This window comes from Rhinoraja longicauda, chromosome 31 (assembly GCF_053455715.1).
Source record: "Rhinoraja longicauda isolate Sanriku21f chromosome 31, sRhiLon1.1, whole genome shotgun sequence".
In the NCBI taxonomy this organism is placed as follows: Eukaryota; Metazoa; Chordata; class Chondrichthyes; order Rajiformes; family Arhynchobatidae; genus Rhinoraja; species Rhinoraja longicauda.
Window position 1 is genome coordinate 23,055,999 of NC_135983.1, and position 16,638 is coordinate 23,072,636.

Sequence of the window (16,638 nt, forward strand, 5' to 3'; positions counted from 1 at the left end):
ATAGATCAGCCATGATTGAATGGCGGTGTAGAGTTGATGGGTCGAATGGGCTAATTCTGTTCCTGATTGTTGGAAATGCTTTAGAACAGGTAAGCACACTAAATAGATAGCATGGGATGCAATGGGCTGAAGAATGAATGAATTATACTTTATTGTCAATGTCAGAGAGCAGTCTGACTGTTACCAGTGATGTTACCAGTCCCCTTCTGACTGAATAAAAGCTTTTGTTAGTTTATTTTGTGAGACACAGCGCAGAAACAGGCCATTCGGCCCACCGAGTCCGCGCCGACTAGTACTATCCTACACACACGAGGGACAATTTTACAACTTTTTTAACCAAAGCCAATTAACCAACAAACCTGTAGGGCTTTGGACTGTGGGAGGAAACCGGAGCACCCCTGAAAAATCTACGTAGGTCACGGTGAGAACGTACAAACTCCGTGCAGACAGCACCCGTAGTCAGGATCGAACCGGGTCTCTGGCGCTGTGAGGCAGCAACTCTACCGCTGCGCCACCGCGCTGCCCTACAGATTTGTGATGTCGAATCTTGGGTCAGGGTTCTTGGTGCAGGGATAAGTGTTGCACTCTGTGACATCTTTGTGCTTGCTTCATATCTCTCTCTCTCTCTTTCTCTCGCTCTCGCTCTCTCTCTATCTCCATTTCCATCTCCATCTCCATCTCCATCTCCATCTCTCTCTATCTCTCGCTCTCTCTATCTCTCTCTCTCTCTCTCTCTCTCTCTCTCTCTCTCTCTCTCTCTCTCTCTCTCTCTCTCTCTCTCTCTCTCTCTCTCTCTCTCTCTCTCTCTCTCTCTATCTCTATCTATATCTATATCTCTATCTCTATTATCTCTCCCTCTCCATCTTTCATCTCCCTCTCTCCCTCTCTCCCTCTCTCTCTCCCTCCCTCCCTCCCCCTCTCCCCTCTCTCCCCTCTCTCTCTCTCTCTCTCTCTCTCTCTCTCTCTCTCTCTCTCTCTCTCTCTCTCTCTTCTCTCTCTCTCTCTCTCTCTCTCTCTCTCTCTCTCTCTCTCTCTCCTCTCTCTCTCCTCTCTCTCTCTCTCTCTCTCTCTCTCTCTCTCTCTCTCTCTCTCTCTCTCTCTCTCTCTCTCTCCCTCTCTATCTCTCTCTCTCCATCTCTCTCTCTCTCAAGGTGATCGAGAACTGTCCAGTGACAGGGATCCAGGTGAAGGTGGATGATTTTGGGATTCGGCGAGTCGCTGGTGTGAGACAGACTATGGGACGATCCAGACCTCATGTGCGATTAACAGTGCAGGTGAGACGCTGAGCGAGGCAGGGAGGCTGCTGGCTTCACTCACCGCGGTGCAGGATGGCCTTTATATTGTTGTATGACCCTTGCTACATTTCTCTCTCCTTCTGCCCCCATTGTTCTCTTTAGCTGCACCAAGCCACTGGTTCACCTCGTAGATCAGGAACAATGGTTGTATCTGCAGTGGTGCAGTGTGGCCAGCAGAGGCAGGGCTGAAACAGCTGGGCACCGCTGCCATTGAGTCCTTGCAGCCTTCGGCCCAACTTGCCCACACTGGCCAACGTCTCATCTACACTAGCCCCACCCTCCTGCATTTGGCCCACATCCCACTAAACCTGTCCTATTCCCTTACATTTCCAAACAATCAGGAACAGAATTAGCCCATTCGACCCATCAACTCTACACCGCCATTCAATCATAGCTGATCTATCTTTCCCTCTTAACCCCAAGAAGTTGCTTCTTAAACGTTGAGATCGTCCTGCCCTCAGCTACCTCCTCCGGCAGCTCGTTCCATACACCCACCACCCTTTGTGTGAAAAGGTTTCCCCTTCAGACTCCTGTAAAATCTTTCCCCCCTCACCTTAAACCTCTGCCCCTCTGCCCTCTGGTACATCTACCAGATCTATTCCTCTCACAAAAATGCTGAGTAACTCAGCAGGTCCAGGCAGCATCTCAGGAGAGAAGGAATGGGTGACGATGGAAGACTGAAGTCTGAAGAAGGGTCTCAACCCGAAACGTCACCCATTCCTTCTCTCCTGAGATGCTGCCTGACCTGCTGAGTTACTCCAGCATTTTGTGAAATAAATACCTCCGATTTGTACCAGCATCTGCAGTTATTTTCGTACACAGATCTATTCTCTCATCGTTTTATACACAAATCAAATACCTCTCTCCATCCCTCCCCCCACCCTAGTTGTCTGCCAGTGCCACTGTGTGCATCCATGTATCCCATCATTGTCACCTCTTCCACAGCCAACATTGGACCATTCTGGGCTCCACCTTTCCTTGGGTCGTCGGTAGGTTGGTGCGTAGCGGTAGAGTTGCTGCCTTACAGCGCCAGAGACCCAGGGTTCGGTCCTGACTACGGGTGCTGTCTGTACGGAGTTTGTACGTTCTCCCCGTGACCTGCGTGGGTTTTCTCAGAGATTTTTTTCCGCCCACACTCCAAAGACGTACAGGTTTGTAGGTTAGTTGGCGTGGTTTAAATGTAAACTTGTCCTAGTGTGCGGAGGATAGTGTTAATGTGCGGGGATCGCTAGTCCGTGCGGACTTGGTGGGCCGAAGGGGCTGTTTCAATAGACAATAGAAAATAGGTGCAGGAGGAGGCCATTCAGCCCTTCGAGCCAGCACCGCCATTCAATGTGATCATGGCTGATCATTCTCAATTTCTGCACTGTATCTCTAAACTAAACTAATCGGTGCTGGCTCTGATTTGTTCTGCACATTTTCATATGTCTAGTTTTCCGCTCCCCCTGACTCTCTCAGTCTGAATAAGAGTCCCGACCCGAAACGTCACCTGTTCCTATTCTCCAGAGATGCTGCCTGACCCGCTGAGTTACTCGGCATTTTGTGCTCTGTTTGGTGACAGGTGTGTGGGCTCGGAAGCTGGGGGCCATGGCAGGGGTTAATGTTCCCCTCCTTATTGCCATGCGGCATGCCTACGTGGTGACCGAGCGGATCGAAGGAATCCAGGTACATTCACAAGATCATAAGTGATAGGAGCTGAATCAGGCCATTCGGCCCATCAAGTCTACTGTGCCATTCAATCACGGCATCTATCTTTCCTCTCAACTCCATTCTTCTGCCTTCTCCCCATAATTCCTAACACTCGTACGAATCAACAAATCTATCTAAAGGGCCTGTCCCACGTAAGCGATTTTAAGGCGACTGCTGGCGACTAGACTGTCGCCGAACGTTTGCCGGGGTTGTCGCGGGCATGATCGTGAGGAGTCTTCAAAGAATCGTAGCGGATCTCGCTGAGAAATTTTCCGGATAGAAATTTCTCGACGACAGCTGGCTTGTCGCCAGGTATCGTAGCTTATTGCTCACCACCCTTTGTGTGAAAAAGTTACCCCTCAGATTCCTATTCTGTGTGGAGATGACTTGTGTTCCAAGCCCACTTTTTGTTTGTGAGGCCCAGCGCAAATTGGAGGAACAGCACCTCATATTTCGCTTGGGCAGCTTACACCCCAGCGGTATGAACATTGACTTCTCGAACTTCAAGTAACTCCTCTACCTCCATCCCCTCCCCCTTCCAAATTATCCGACCTGTCTCACTGTCTCCGACTACATTTTTATCTCTGTTTGCTGTTGTTACCTTCTCCGAATTAACAAATAATCTATTCTGCAGTTTCTTGATCTCCATTCCCTTTGCCTTGTTTTCACACCGTACACTTCCTTATCTATCTATCTCCCACTCCCCTGACATCAGTCTGAAGAAGGGTCTCGCTCGACCTGAAACATCGCCCATTCTTTCTCTCCAGAGATGCTGCCTGTCCGCTGAGTTACTCCAGCATTTTGTGTCAATCTTCGATTTAGGCCAGCATCTGCAGTTCCTTCCCACCCACTCTGTTTGTGTGTGTGTTGTCTCCGTTCCCCAGAACATGCGAATGTTCGGGATCACGACGCCTCGGTGTATCTCCGTCTCCAAGGCGATGCCCTGTCGGTGGGTGGATACGAACCAAATCCAAACTTCTGGAAGAGGTAAGAATCGTCCGCCTGTAATGTCAAAGCTGGACCAGTGTGAGGAAGGAACAAGAGGTCCAAAGTGGGTGGGGAGAGGGGGAGGTGAAATGGAGCAGGAGGACCATAGATCTGGGATATTACAGTGATTAAAAAATGGTCTGTTCCAAACAGTAAATACCTTGTAACGTGGGAGGGCCGAGCTTGGGATAGTAGGGGAGGAGATGACTCATAACCAGGGTACATCAGTCACAAAGTAAGCATGCAGGTACAGCAGGCAGTGAAGAAAGCAAATAGCATGTTGGCCTTCACAGCGAGTTTAGGAGCAAGGAGGTCCTTCTGCAGTTGTACGGGGCCCTGGTGAGACCGCACTTGGAGTATTGTGTGCAGTTTTGGTCTCTTAATTTGAGGAAGGACATTCTTGCAATTGAGGTAATGCAGCGTAGGTTCACCAGGTTAATTCCCGGTTGCCGGGACTGTCATATGGTGAAACAATGGAGCAACTGGGCTTGTATTCACTGGAATTTAGCATGAGAGGGGATCTTATAGAAACATATAAAATTATTAAGGGATTGTGCAGGCTAGATGCAGGAAACATGTTCCCGATGTTGGGGGAGTCCAGAACCGGGGGCCACAGTTTAAGAATAAGGGGTAGGCCATTTAGAACTGAGATGAGGAAAAGCTTTTTCACCCAGAGAGTTGTGAATTTGTGGAATTCTCTGCCTCAGAAGGCAGTGGAGGCCGATTCACTGGATGCATTCAAAAGAGAGTTAGATAGAGCTCTTAGGGCTAATGGAATCAAGGGATATTGGGGAGAAGGCAGGAACAGGGTACTGATTGTGGATGATCAGCCATAATCACATTGAATGGCGGTGCTGGTTCGAAGGGCCGAGTGGCCTCCTCCTGCACTATTGTCTGTGTACCTATAATTAAATGGGTGAGGAGCTGGGACATGAAGTGTCAATGAGAGTCAGCGTACAACAGCATTGCTGCTTTGGACCTGCTGAGTGTTTCCATTTCTTGATGCAGGTCCTGGATAAGTTTGCCTTCAGCCTCTTTGACCTGGATTGGGATGTCTTCACTCAATGATTGAGGGGGCCATTAATCGTATTCCTGTACTGGAGACAACTGGGGTGAAGTCAACTGTGTGTGGGCCCAGGTATGAAGCCGGGCAGGGAGTGGACTGGGCAGGGAGCGGACTGGGCAGGGAGCGGACTGGGGCAGGGCAGTGGACTGGGCAGGGAGCGGACTGGGCAGGGAGCGGACTGGGCAGGGAGCGGACTGGGCAGGGAGCGGACTGGGCAGGGAGCGGACTGGCAGGGAGCGGACTGGGCAGGACAGTGGTCTGGGCAGGGAGTGGACTGGGCAGAGAGTGGACTGGGCAGGACAGTGGTCTGGGCAGGGAGTGGACCTGGGCAGGGAGCGGACTGGGCAGGACAGTGGTCTGGCAGGGAGCGGACTGGGCAGGGAGCGGACTGGGCAGGGAGCGGACTGGGCAGGACAGTGGACTGGGCAGGACAGTGGTCTGGGCAGGGAGTGGACTGGGCAGGGAGTGGACTGGGCAGGACAGTGGTCTGGGCAGGGAGTGGACTGGGCAGGGAGCGGACTGGGCAGGACAGTGGATTGGGCAGGGAGCGGACTGGGCAGGGAGTGGACTGGGCAGGACAATGGTCTCGACCTTTGAGCTTCATCCTCGAGTGCCGACTTATCAACGACAGTGCTTGCTGAGCTTAATTTCCTCTTTTCCATGGGCAATAATAACCCAATCTAATCATTGGCCAAGAGCAGTTAACATAAAATCATAAGATCATAAGTGATTGGAGTCTAATTAGGCCATTTCGGCCCATCAAGTCTACTCCGCCATCCAATCATGGCTGATCTATCCCTCCCTCCTAACCCCATTCTCCTGCCTTCTTCCCATAACCTCTGACACCCACACACTAATCAAGAATCCATCTATATCTGCCTTAAATATATCCACTGACTTGGCCTCCGTGGAGGTTTGGCACATGTATAGATTCACAGGGTAACATAGAACCAGTGCACAATCGATCGTTGGTCAATGCGGACTTAGTGCGTCTGCTACGCCTCTAAACACTCTCTCTAATCTATATAATGCTCTATCTCTAAACACTATCTTTTTATCTACAAAAGGCTATAATTCTAAAAGTTATATTTTTTAGCTTAGTTTAAAGACACGTCATGAAAACAGGCCATTCGGCCCACCAAGTCCGCGCCAAACAGCAATCTGTGCACTAACACTCTCCTACACACACACACACACACACACACAGAGGGACAATTTTACAATTTGTACCAAAGCCAATTCACCTACAAACCTGTACATCTTTGGAGTGTGGGAGGAAACCGGAGCACCCGGAGAAAACCCACGCAGATCACGGTGGATGGAACATACAAACTCCGTACAGACAAGCACCCGTAGTCAGGATTGAGCTCGGATCTTTGGTGCTGTAAGCCAGGAACTCTACCGTTAGGTAACACTACATCTCGAAACACTATCTCTATATCCATGTAACACGGTATCTCTAAATGCTATATCTAAGTGGGTCTTCTATAGCTCTAAACGCTACCTTTCTGTATAACGGTATATTTAGATTTTTTAGATTTTTAGAGATACAGCGCGGAAACAGGCCCTTTGGCCCACCGGGTCCGTGCCGCCCAGCGATCCCCGCACATTAACACTATCCTACACCCACTAGGGACAATTTTTACATTTTATCCAGTCAATTAACCTACATACCTGTACGTCTTTGGAGTGTGGGAGGAAACCGAAAATCTTGGAGAAAACCCACGCAGGTCACGGAGTGAACGTACAAACTCCGTACAGACGGCGCCCGTAGTCAGGATCGAACCTGAGTCTCCGGCGCTGCATTCGCTGTAAGGCAGCAACTCTACCGCTGCGACACCGTGCCGTCCCATATCTCTAAACCAAACTAGAGACACTGGAAGTTGCAGATGCTGGAATGTATCGCAAAACACAAAGTGCTGGAGGAACTCACTGGGTCAGGCAGCATCCATGGAGGGAATTGATAATCGATTTTTCTGGAAGGGACCCTTCTTCAGAGTGTCTGACAAAGAATCCCGACCCCAAACATTGTTTGTCCGTTCCCTTCCACAGATGCTGCCTGACCTGCCGAGTTCCTCCAGCACTTTTTGTATTGCAGCAGATTTCTGATTTCTTTTTCTAGACTGTTGGCACAGCGAGGAGTGGGAGCAAATACGTGGCCTGCTTATCCAGTCTTCATGGGGGGGGGTTTCGCTGGCCTTGTTTACAAGTCAAGTCAAGTTTATTTGTCACATACACATACAAGATGTGCAGTGAAATGAAAGGTCGCCCACAGTCCAGCAGTAGAGCAATAAAAATAAACAATTTCACACACGATCACAACCAACACAAAACAAAAAAAACATCCATCACAGCGAGTCTCCTCCAGTCACCTCCTCGCTGTGATGGAAGGTTAGAATGTCTTTTCTCTTCCCCTGCCGACTTCTCCCGCGGTCAGTTGCCACGTTCCAGCCGCGCCGGACGGTGAAAGGTCCGCAGCGGGCCGACCCAAGCCCCGCGATCCGGGGCGGGACATTATACAGTTTATTATTGTCGTTTATCTCGGCCCATTCCTTCTCTCCAGAGATGCTGCCCGACCCGCTGAGTTACTCTTGGGCCTGTCTTTGGGATTCGAGAAATCATTTCTCTTGCTCTGCAGCGGCTGGCCAGGAGGTGGAGCTATTTCATGACGTTGAGATGAGGAGCAAACATTTAGGATATTTATTCCGAGGTTTCCTCTCCCAACTCTAATTCTCTGTGTGGCCCAACCTCGGTGGCGTTGAATCCTGCCGTCAGGACTGAGGAGCTGTGGAGGTTGAGGACATGAAAACACCGTTAAATATGTGAACAATGGACGGAAATAAAGGCACAAAGTGATGGAGTAACACAGCGGTCAGACAGCATCCCTGGAGAACATGCATAGGTGATAGACAATAGACAATAGGTGCAAGAGTAGGCCATTCGGCCTTCGAGCCAGCACCACCATTCAATGTGATCATGGCTGATCATTCTCAATCTGCCTTCTCCCCATACCCCCTGTTGTTTTGGGTCAGGACCCTACAATGGTTACACTAAGGACTCTGGGCATTTTTGCATGAGCATTGGGATTTTTTTTTTAGTTCATTATATGTTTAGACTTGAAACTTCAGAGATGCAGCATGGAATCAGGCCCTTCGTCCCACCGAATCCATGCTGACCAGTGATCACCCCTACACTGTATGTTTCTTTTTTTCCTAGTCAGATGTGCAGCACTTTGGTCAACGTGGGTTGTTTTTAAATGTGCTATACAAATAAATTGACTTGACTTGACTTGACACTAACACAATCCTGCACACTAGGGGCATTTCACAATTTTATCAAAGCCAATTAACCTGACACACCCATGAGTTATATACGAGTATTGTGTTTACAGGCCGATTTGTTGCAGCATGTGAGAATTTTGTTGTTCCATTGTTGGTACACATGACAATCAAACACTCCAGACTCTCGCGTAGGAAACACATCTTCATCTACTGTCTCCGCTGTTCCAGGTGTCAACTTCTCTACATCGGCGAGACCAAGTGCTGGCTCGGCCATCGTTTCGCTGAACACCTCCGCTCAGTCCGCCTTAACCTACCTGATCTCCCGGTGGCTCAGCATTTCAACTCCCCCTCCCATTCCCAATCTGACCTTTCTGTCCTGGGCCTCCTCCATTGTCAGAGTGAGGCCAGCGCAAATTAGAGGAACAGCACCTCATATTTCGCTTGGGTAGTTTACACCCCAGCGGTATGAACATTGACTTCTCTAACTTCAGATAGTCCCTGCTTCCTCTCTCTCCATCCCCTCCCCCTTCCCAGTTCTCCCACTAGTCTTCCTGTCTCCGACAACATCCTATCTTTGTCCCGCCCCCTCCCCTGACATCAGTCTGAAGAAGGGTCTCGACCCGAAATGTCACCCATTTCTTCTCTCCAGAGATGCTGCCTGACCTGCTGAGTTACTCCAGCATTTTGTGTCTACTCCAGACTCTTGATTCTGTTGCAGTTCCGATGTGTTCTGCATCTCTTGCCCATATACAGGCCTGATGGTGGTGCTAAAGATGGACACAAAATGCTGGAGTTACTCAGCGGGCCAGGCAGCATCTCTGGAGAAAATGGAAAAGTGATGATTCAGGATGGGACCGACCTGGAATGTAACCTACCCATTGTCTCCAGAGTTACTACCGCTGTCCCGCTGAGTTACTCCAGCACTTTGTGTTTATCTTTGGTATAACCCAGCATCTGCAGTTCCTTCTTCTCACTGACGGCGATGCTTTTTGTTGTGTTCAGAATCTTTCAACTGCGACCACAAGCCGCTGATGGGGGAAACTCCGGAGCTCAGAGGCTTCTACCTGGGGTGTGGATTCAACAGCGCTGGTGAGATGTCAAGCCATTCCCCCCGACTCCTTTAGTTTAGTTTAGTTTCGAAACACAGCGCGGAAGCAGGTCCTTCGGCCCACCGAGTCTGTGCCGACCAGCGATCCCTGTGCACTATCACCGGGACAAGTTACAGTTTACCAACGGCAATTAACCCACAAACCCGCAGGGTCTTTGAGAGTGTGGGAGGAAACTGGGGCACCTGGAGAAACCCACACGGGTCACAGGGGGGAGCGTACAGACAGCCACCCGCGGTCAGGATGGAACCCGGGTGTCTGGCGCTGTGAGGCCGGGCACTCTGCCGCTATGCCACCGTGACGCCCACAACGCGCCACCGTGACGCCCACACACGCCACCAGTGACGCCCACACACGCCACCATTCCCCCCCCACCTGCGCATACCGCCCACACGCGCCACCGTACCGCCCACACGCGCCACCGTACCGCCCACACATGCCACCGTGACGCCCACACACGCCACCGTGACGCCCACACACGCCACCATTCCCCCCCCACCTGCGCATACCGCCCACACGCGCCACCGTACCGCCCACACGCGCCACCGTACCGCCCACACACGCCACCGTGACGCCCACACACACCACCGTGACGCCCACACACGCCACCATTCCCCCCCCCCCACCTGTCACAGCCAGGGCTTCAGTGTCGGGCTTCCTGACTGGCTGAGCCCCGGCTTTCTATCCAGCTGCTGGACCAATGGGCCGAGCAGTTGTTCGCAGGTTGACTCCCCCTTCCCGTGCGGACAGGACCCCTGCACTGAGCTAAACCGCCGTGTGTCGGCTGTGAGCTGAGGTGCCACTGTCATGGCAGGTGGAGCCTTCCACAGTGCGGCACTCCCCCAGTACTGCCCCTCTGTGACAGTGTGGCACTGTCTCAGTACTGCCCCCCTCTGTGACAGTGCGGCACTGCGTCAGTACTGCCCCCCTCTGTGACAGTGTGGCACTCCCCCAGTACTGCCCCCCTCTGTGACAGTGCTGCACTCCCCCAGTACTGCCCCTCTGTGACAGTGTGGCACTGTCTCAGTACTGCCCCCCTCTGTGACAGTGCGGCACTGCCTCAGTACTGCCCCCCTCTGTGACAGTGTGGCACTCCCTCAGTACTGCCCCCCTCTGTGACAGTGTGGCACTCCCTCAGTACTGCCCCCCTCTGTGACAGTGTGGCACTGCCTCAGTACTGCCCCCCTCTGTGACAGTGCTGCACTCCCCCAGTACTGCCCCTCTGTGACAGTGTGGCACTGCCTCAGTACTGCCCCTCTGTGACAGTGCGGCACTGCCTCAGTACTGCCCCCCTCTGTGACAGTGTGGCACTGCGTCAGTACTGCCCCCCTCTGTGACAGTGTGGCACTGCGTCAGTACTGCCCCCCTCTGTGACAGTGCGGCACTGCCTCAGTACTTATAACACCCACAGAAAAGCACTGTCTCCGTACTGCTCTTCATTGGGGGGCTCCTGGTCCAGGCGAGGCGCTGGGTTGCCTCTGCTACGTTGGATGGGTTTAAGGCTGGGACCGGCCCGTGATCTTTTGGTTCAGTTCTCTTTGAACCGCACCTTGAGCTGAAAGCCTGCGGCTTCCCCTTTTCCCCAGTGATAGTTCAGCGTGGCTGTGTTGAAGCACACACACACACGCACACACACATACACACACATGCACACACACACATGCACACACACGCACACACACACGCACACACACGCACACACACGCATGTACACACACGCACACACACGCATGCACGCACGCACACATGCACACACACACATGCACACACACATGCACACACACACATGCACACACACACATGCACACACATGCACACACATGCACACACATGCACACACACACATACACACACATGCACACACACACATGCACACACATGCACACACACACGCATGTACACACACGCACACACACACGCATGCACGCACGCACACATGCACACACACACGCGCGCACACACACACACACACGCACACATGATACCAAGGCACATGCTCTGTGGAGTAGCTCGGTAGCGAGGGCAGCTAACTGAACCTCTTGGTTTCTCTGCGCGGGGGTGGCTGTGGGAAGGAGCTCGCTCACTGGGTCATTCATGGCCGACCAGAGATGGACATGTATGGGTATGACATCCGGTGAGTGGAGAGTGGACCATCTGCAGTTGCTGCACCAGCACAAGAGATCATAGGTGATGGGAGCAGAATTAGGCCATTCGGCCCGTCAAGCCTAGACCGCCATTCAATCATGGCTGATCTATCGCTCCCCTCCTCACCCCATTCTCCTGCCTTCTCCCCATAAGCTCTGACTCCTGTTCTGATCCAGCATGTATCCCCACAGTCCTCTCCACCCCAGTAAAAGCCCCTCCATTTCCCATCTCCAAAACTACTTCCCCATCAATTATTCAGCTCCATCATTCAATCAGCTTGGAGTGCATTGAACCCCTACCCCAGTGAGGGTCAGTGTGTGTGGGGCCCATATCCCAGTGAGGGTCAGTGTGTGTGGGGCCCGTACACCATTAAGGGTCAGTGTGTGTGGGGCCCGTACACCATTAAGGCTCAGTGTGTGTGGGGCCCATATCCCAGTGGCCCATATCCCAGTGAGGGGTCAGTGTGTGTGGGGCCCGTACACCATTAAGGCTCAGTGTGTGTGGGGCCCGTACACCATTAAGGTTCAGTGTGTGTGGGGCCCATATCCCAGTGGCCCATATCCCAGTGAGGGTCAGTGTGTGTGGGGCCCGTACACCATTAAGGCTCAGTGTGTGTGGGGCCCATATCCCAGTGAGGGTCAGTGTGGGTGTTGTTGACCCATTCTCCTCTCTGTAACCTCTGACGCCATACTGATCAAGAATCTGTCGTTCCGAGTCAGCATGGATTTACGAAGGGGAAATCATGCTTGACTAATCTTCTGGATAGGGGGTATGGGGAGAAGGCAGGAACGGGGTACTGATTGAGAATGATCAGCCATGATCACATTGAATGGCGGTGCTGGCTCGAAGGGCCGAATGGCCTCCTCCTGCACCTATTGTCTATTGTCAATCTCTGCCTTAAAAATATCCATTGACTTGGCCTCCACAGCCATCTGTAATCCTCCACTCCTGCTTCATCCCCGCATGTTCACTCTCTCTTACCTGTGCTCCAGGTATGTACATAGTGGGGTTGCCAACTATAGCACTCCCAAATACGGGACAAGGTGACGTCACCGCCCCACGCCCCACGTGACCTCACCCAGCCAGCGGCCACGTGCTCCTGCTCCACCGAGGGGCGGCCGCCCTGGCCGGGAGGCGGGTTGCTATGCAACCTCCATTAGGCTGCGCCCGGGCCTACACTGTCCCAACCTCCGGAAGGTGGGCATAGATTTTAACCAGCATCTGTAGTATTTTTCCTACCTACACTGTCCGAGCCTGCAGCGTCCGGGCCTACAGCATCCGGGCCTACAGCATCCGGGCCTACAGCATCCGGGCCTACAGCATCCAGGCCTACAGCGTCCGGGCCTACAGCGTCCGGGCCTACAGCGTCCCGGCCTACAGTGTCCGGGCCGACAGCCACCCCCCCCCCGGGCCTAATACGGGACAAGGGCGGACCCGTACGGGACAAGCCAATTTAGCTCAAAATACGGGATGTCCCAGCTAACACGGGACAGTTGGCAACCCTGGTACGCAGTGTGCGTTTCTTCAAGGGCAGAAGGTGCCTTTGGCTGGAGGGGTCTCCTTAGGATGGAGAAGTGCCAACGCCTCTTTCCTTGGCCGTTTCCACAGGCGTTTCCATCACTCAATGACCAATGACAATCGCTGGATCCGGGAGCGAAGCCACGAATCCTACGCCAAGAACTACTCGGTGGTCTTCCCACACGACGAGCCCCTCGCCGGGAGGAACATGAGGCAGGACCCTCTGTACCAGGTCAGTGTGGTGGCCATCACGGGAATGACGTACATGTGGAGAGGCTGGGTGGCAAGGGTGTGCTCATAGAGTCATAGAGTGATACTGCGTGGAAACAGGCCCTTCAGCCCAACTTGCCCATGCTGACCAAGATGCCCCATCTACATTGTGTTCACCAGCCCGCATTGCAAAGATGATATTTCCAGTGCCTTACAAATGAATAGTTGGCCTTGCGTGACGGAGATGTGGTGAAATATCTTGGCAAGAGGGCAGTAAACATAGAAACATAGAAAATAGGTGCAGGAGTAGGCCTTTTAGCCCTTTGAGCCATCACCGCCATTGAATATGATCATGGCTGATCATCCAAATTCAGTACCCCCGTTCCTGCTTTCCCCCCACATCCCTTGATTCCGTTTGGAATTCACTCACCAAGAGAGCTGTGGAAGTTCAGTTGTTGAGCGAGCTCACTACGGTTGTGAATATTGAGGGATATGGGTTAGAAACATAGAAAACAGAAACGTAGAAAATAGGTGCAGGAGGAGGCCATATGACCCTTCGAGCCAGCACCGCCATTCATTGTGATCATAGCTGATCAACTACAATCAGTAACCCATGCCTGCCTTCTCCCCTTATCCCTGGATTCCACTGGCCCCTGGAGCTCTATCGAACTCTCTTTTAAATTCATCCAGTGAATTGGCCTCCACTGCCCTCTGTGGCAGAGAATTCCACAAATTCACAATGCTCTGAGTGAAAAAGTTTCTTCTCACCTCAGTTTTAAATGGCCTCCCCCTTTATTCTTAGACTGTGTGGCCCCTGGTTCTGGACTCCCCCAACATTGGGAACATTTTTCCTGCATCTAGCTTGTCCAGTCCTTTTATAATTTTACGCGTGGGTATTTGGTGCCGAGGTGGAAGATCAGCCGTGATTTAATGCAGAGCCATGGTTTTGTGGATAAGTGTGAGGTTACCCACTTTGGTGGTAAGAATAGGAAGGCAGATTATTATCTGAATGGTGTCAAGTTAGGAAAAGGGGACGTACAACAAGATCTGGGTGTCTTAGTGCATCAGTCACTGAAAGTAAGCATGCAGGTACAGCAGGCAGTGAAGAAAGCCAATGGAATGTTGGCCTTCATAACAAGAGGAGTTGAGTATAGGAGCAAAGAGGTCCTTCTGCAGTTGTACAGGGCCCTGGTGAGACCGCATCTGGAGTACTGTGCGCAGTTTTGGTCTCCAAATTTGAGGAAGGATATTATTGCTATTGAGGGCGTGCAGCATAGGTTTACTAGGTTAATTCCCGGAATGGCGGGACTGTCGTATGTTGAAAGATTGGAGCGACTAGGCTTGCATACACTGGAATTTAGAAGGATGAGAGGGGATCTTATCGAAACGTATAAGATTATTAAGGGGTTGGACACGTTAGAGGCAGGAAACATGTTCCCAATGTTGGGGGAATCCAGAACAAGGGGCCACAGTTTAAGAATAAGGGGTAGGCATTCAAGAGAGAGCTAGATAGAGCTCTTAAGGATAGCGGAGTCAGGGGGTATGGGGAGAAGGCAGGAACGGGGTACTGATTGAGAATGATCAGCCATGATCACATTGAATGGCGGTGCTGGCTCGAAGGGCCGAATGGCCTCCTCCTGCACCTATTGTCTATTGTCTATTTCCCCATTGCAACTTGGTGCTGACCATTGGTCCGTTGGCAGGAACTCCTCCAGCAAGGCTGCGTGTTCCAGGAGAGGCACGGGTGGGAGCGGCCAGGCTGGTTCAACCGGACGGGACCGGCCCCCGGTGAGTACCTCCTGCCCCACGGGGTCGTGGCCAACGTCCGTTGCAGATAACTGGACGAGGAGCAAGAGGGGGGGGGGGACAGAGTGGGGACCGGACTTTGTGTGAACATTTACCACCGAACGGTACAGTACAGGAACAGGCCCTTCGGCCCACAATGACCAACGTGATGTGCAGGGAGGACATTGGATTTATTAGGATGTTGGTTCACACTGAAGATAGACACTAAAATGCTGGAGTAACTCAGCGAGTCAGGCGGTATCTTTAGTTTAGAGATACAGCGTGGAAACAGGCTCTTCGGCCCACCGAGTCCGTGCCGCCCAGCGATCCCCGCTCACTAACACTACCCTGCACACACTAGGGTCAATTTTACATTTATACCAAGCCAATTAACTACAAACATGTACGCCTCTGGACTGCGGGAGGAAACCGAAGATCTTGGAGAAAACCCGCCGGGGGAGAACGTACAAACTCAGTGCAGACAGCACCCGTAGTCGGGATCGAACCCGAGTCTCTGGCGCTGTAAGCGCTCTAAGGCAGCAACTCTACCGCTGCGCCACCGTGCTGCACGAGGAATGATGCTAAGGTACAGGGGGACAGTACTGATCGACCCATTGGTGATCGCTCTATTCCTAACATACACCGGCAGTCTCCGTCCATCTCGACCTTCACCAGCACCAGCTGAAGCGATCTTGCTCGGTGCCATCACTTATCTCCCGGCCTTCTCGTCACTTTTCTCTTTCCTCCAGGTTCTGGATTATGATTATTACGGCATGTACGATAACAAGCAGCATGAAGATTACAGGTACAATCAGCTACTGCGGGAGGATTACACCTTCGATTTTCCTTCGCACCACGATCAGGTAGGAACCTGCTTCCTCTTCACCTACGCCCACTCCCAGAGACGGTTGCTATTTTTACAGCAGCAGAAATGTGTGCCCACAGTCAGCAGCTAAATGAACAGAGGCTGCAGAATCAGCTATCGATCACAGCCTCCTGTGCAGTGATTGCCAAAGAATAAATGTCTATTCACCAGAGAGAGAGAGAGAATGTGTGCATTCACACATGTCTGTGAATGTGTGTTTGCATGCACAAGTATGTGTGTGCATGCACATGTGTGTGTGTATGCACGTGTGTGTGCATGCACATGTGTGTTTGTATGCACATGTGTGTGCGTGCACATGTGGGGTTTTATGTGCATGCACATGTGTGTGTGTACATGCATAAATGTGTATCTGCACACACGGGTGTGTGCACAAGTGTGTGTCTGCACAACTGCATGGCTGCACATGCACAAGGGTCTGCTTGTACACAACTGTGTTTGCACATGTGTGTATGTGTGCACAAGCGAGTGTATGCACAAGCGAGTGTATGCACAAGTGTGTAAGTGTGTGCACAAGTGTGTGTGAGTGCACAATGCTGTGTGCGTGTGTGTGCGCGTGTGCGCGTGTGTGTGTGTGTGTCTGTGCGCGTGTGTATGTGTGTGAGCAGGTGTGTTCATTTCAGGAGGTATCGTCACAGCGGGGGGTTTTGGAGCAGCCTGCGGCATGAGGGAG

At 52.0% G+C, this 16,638-nt stretch overlaps 1 protein-coding gene across 1 annotated transcript in view; it reads left to right on the forward strand.

The window, feature by feature from the left end:
- Nucleotides 1–16,638, forward strand: part of sardh (sarcosine dehydrogenase) — a 53,425-nt gene that overhangs the window by 24,419 nt on the left and 12,368 nt on the right. Inside the window, 12 exon segments of the mRNA XM_078425900.1 lie at nucleotides 1,152–1,221; nucleotides 1,224–1,274; nucleotides 2,857–2,964; nucleotides 3,872–3,971; nucleotides 4,125–4,134; nucleotides 4,980–5,034; nucleotides 5,037–5,105; nucleotides 9,318–9,416; nucleotides 11,477–11,558; nucleotides 13,178–13,319; nucleotides 15,001–15,083; nucleotides 15,831–15,945. Of these exon segments, the coding sequence (XP_078282026.1) occupies nucleotides 1,152–1,221; nucleotides 1,224–1,274; nucleotides 2,857–2,964; nucleotides 3,872–3,971; nucleotides 4,125–4,134; nucleotides 4,980–5,034; nucleotides 5,037–5,105; nucleotides 9,318–9,416; nucleotides 11,477–11,558; nucleotides 13,178–13,319; nucleotides 15,001–15,083; nucleotides 15,831–15,945 (984 nt within the window).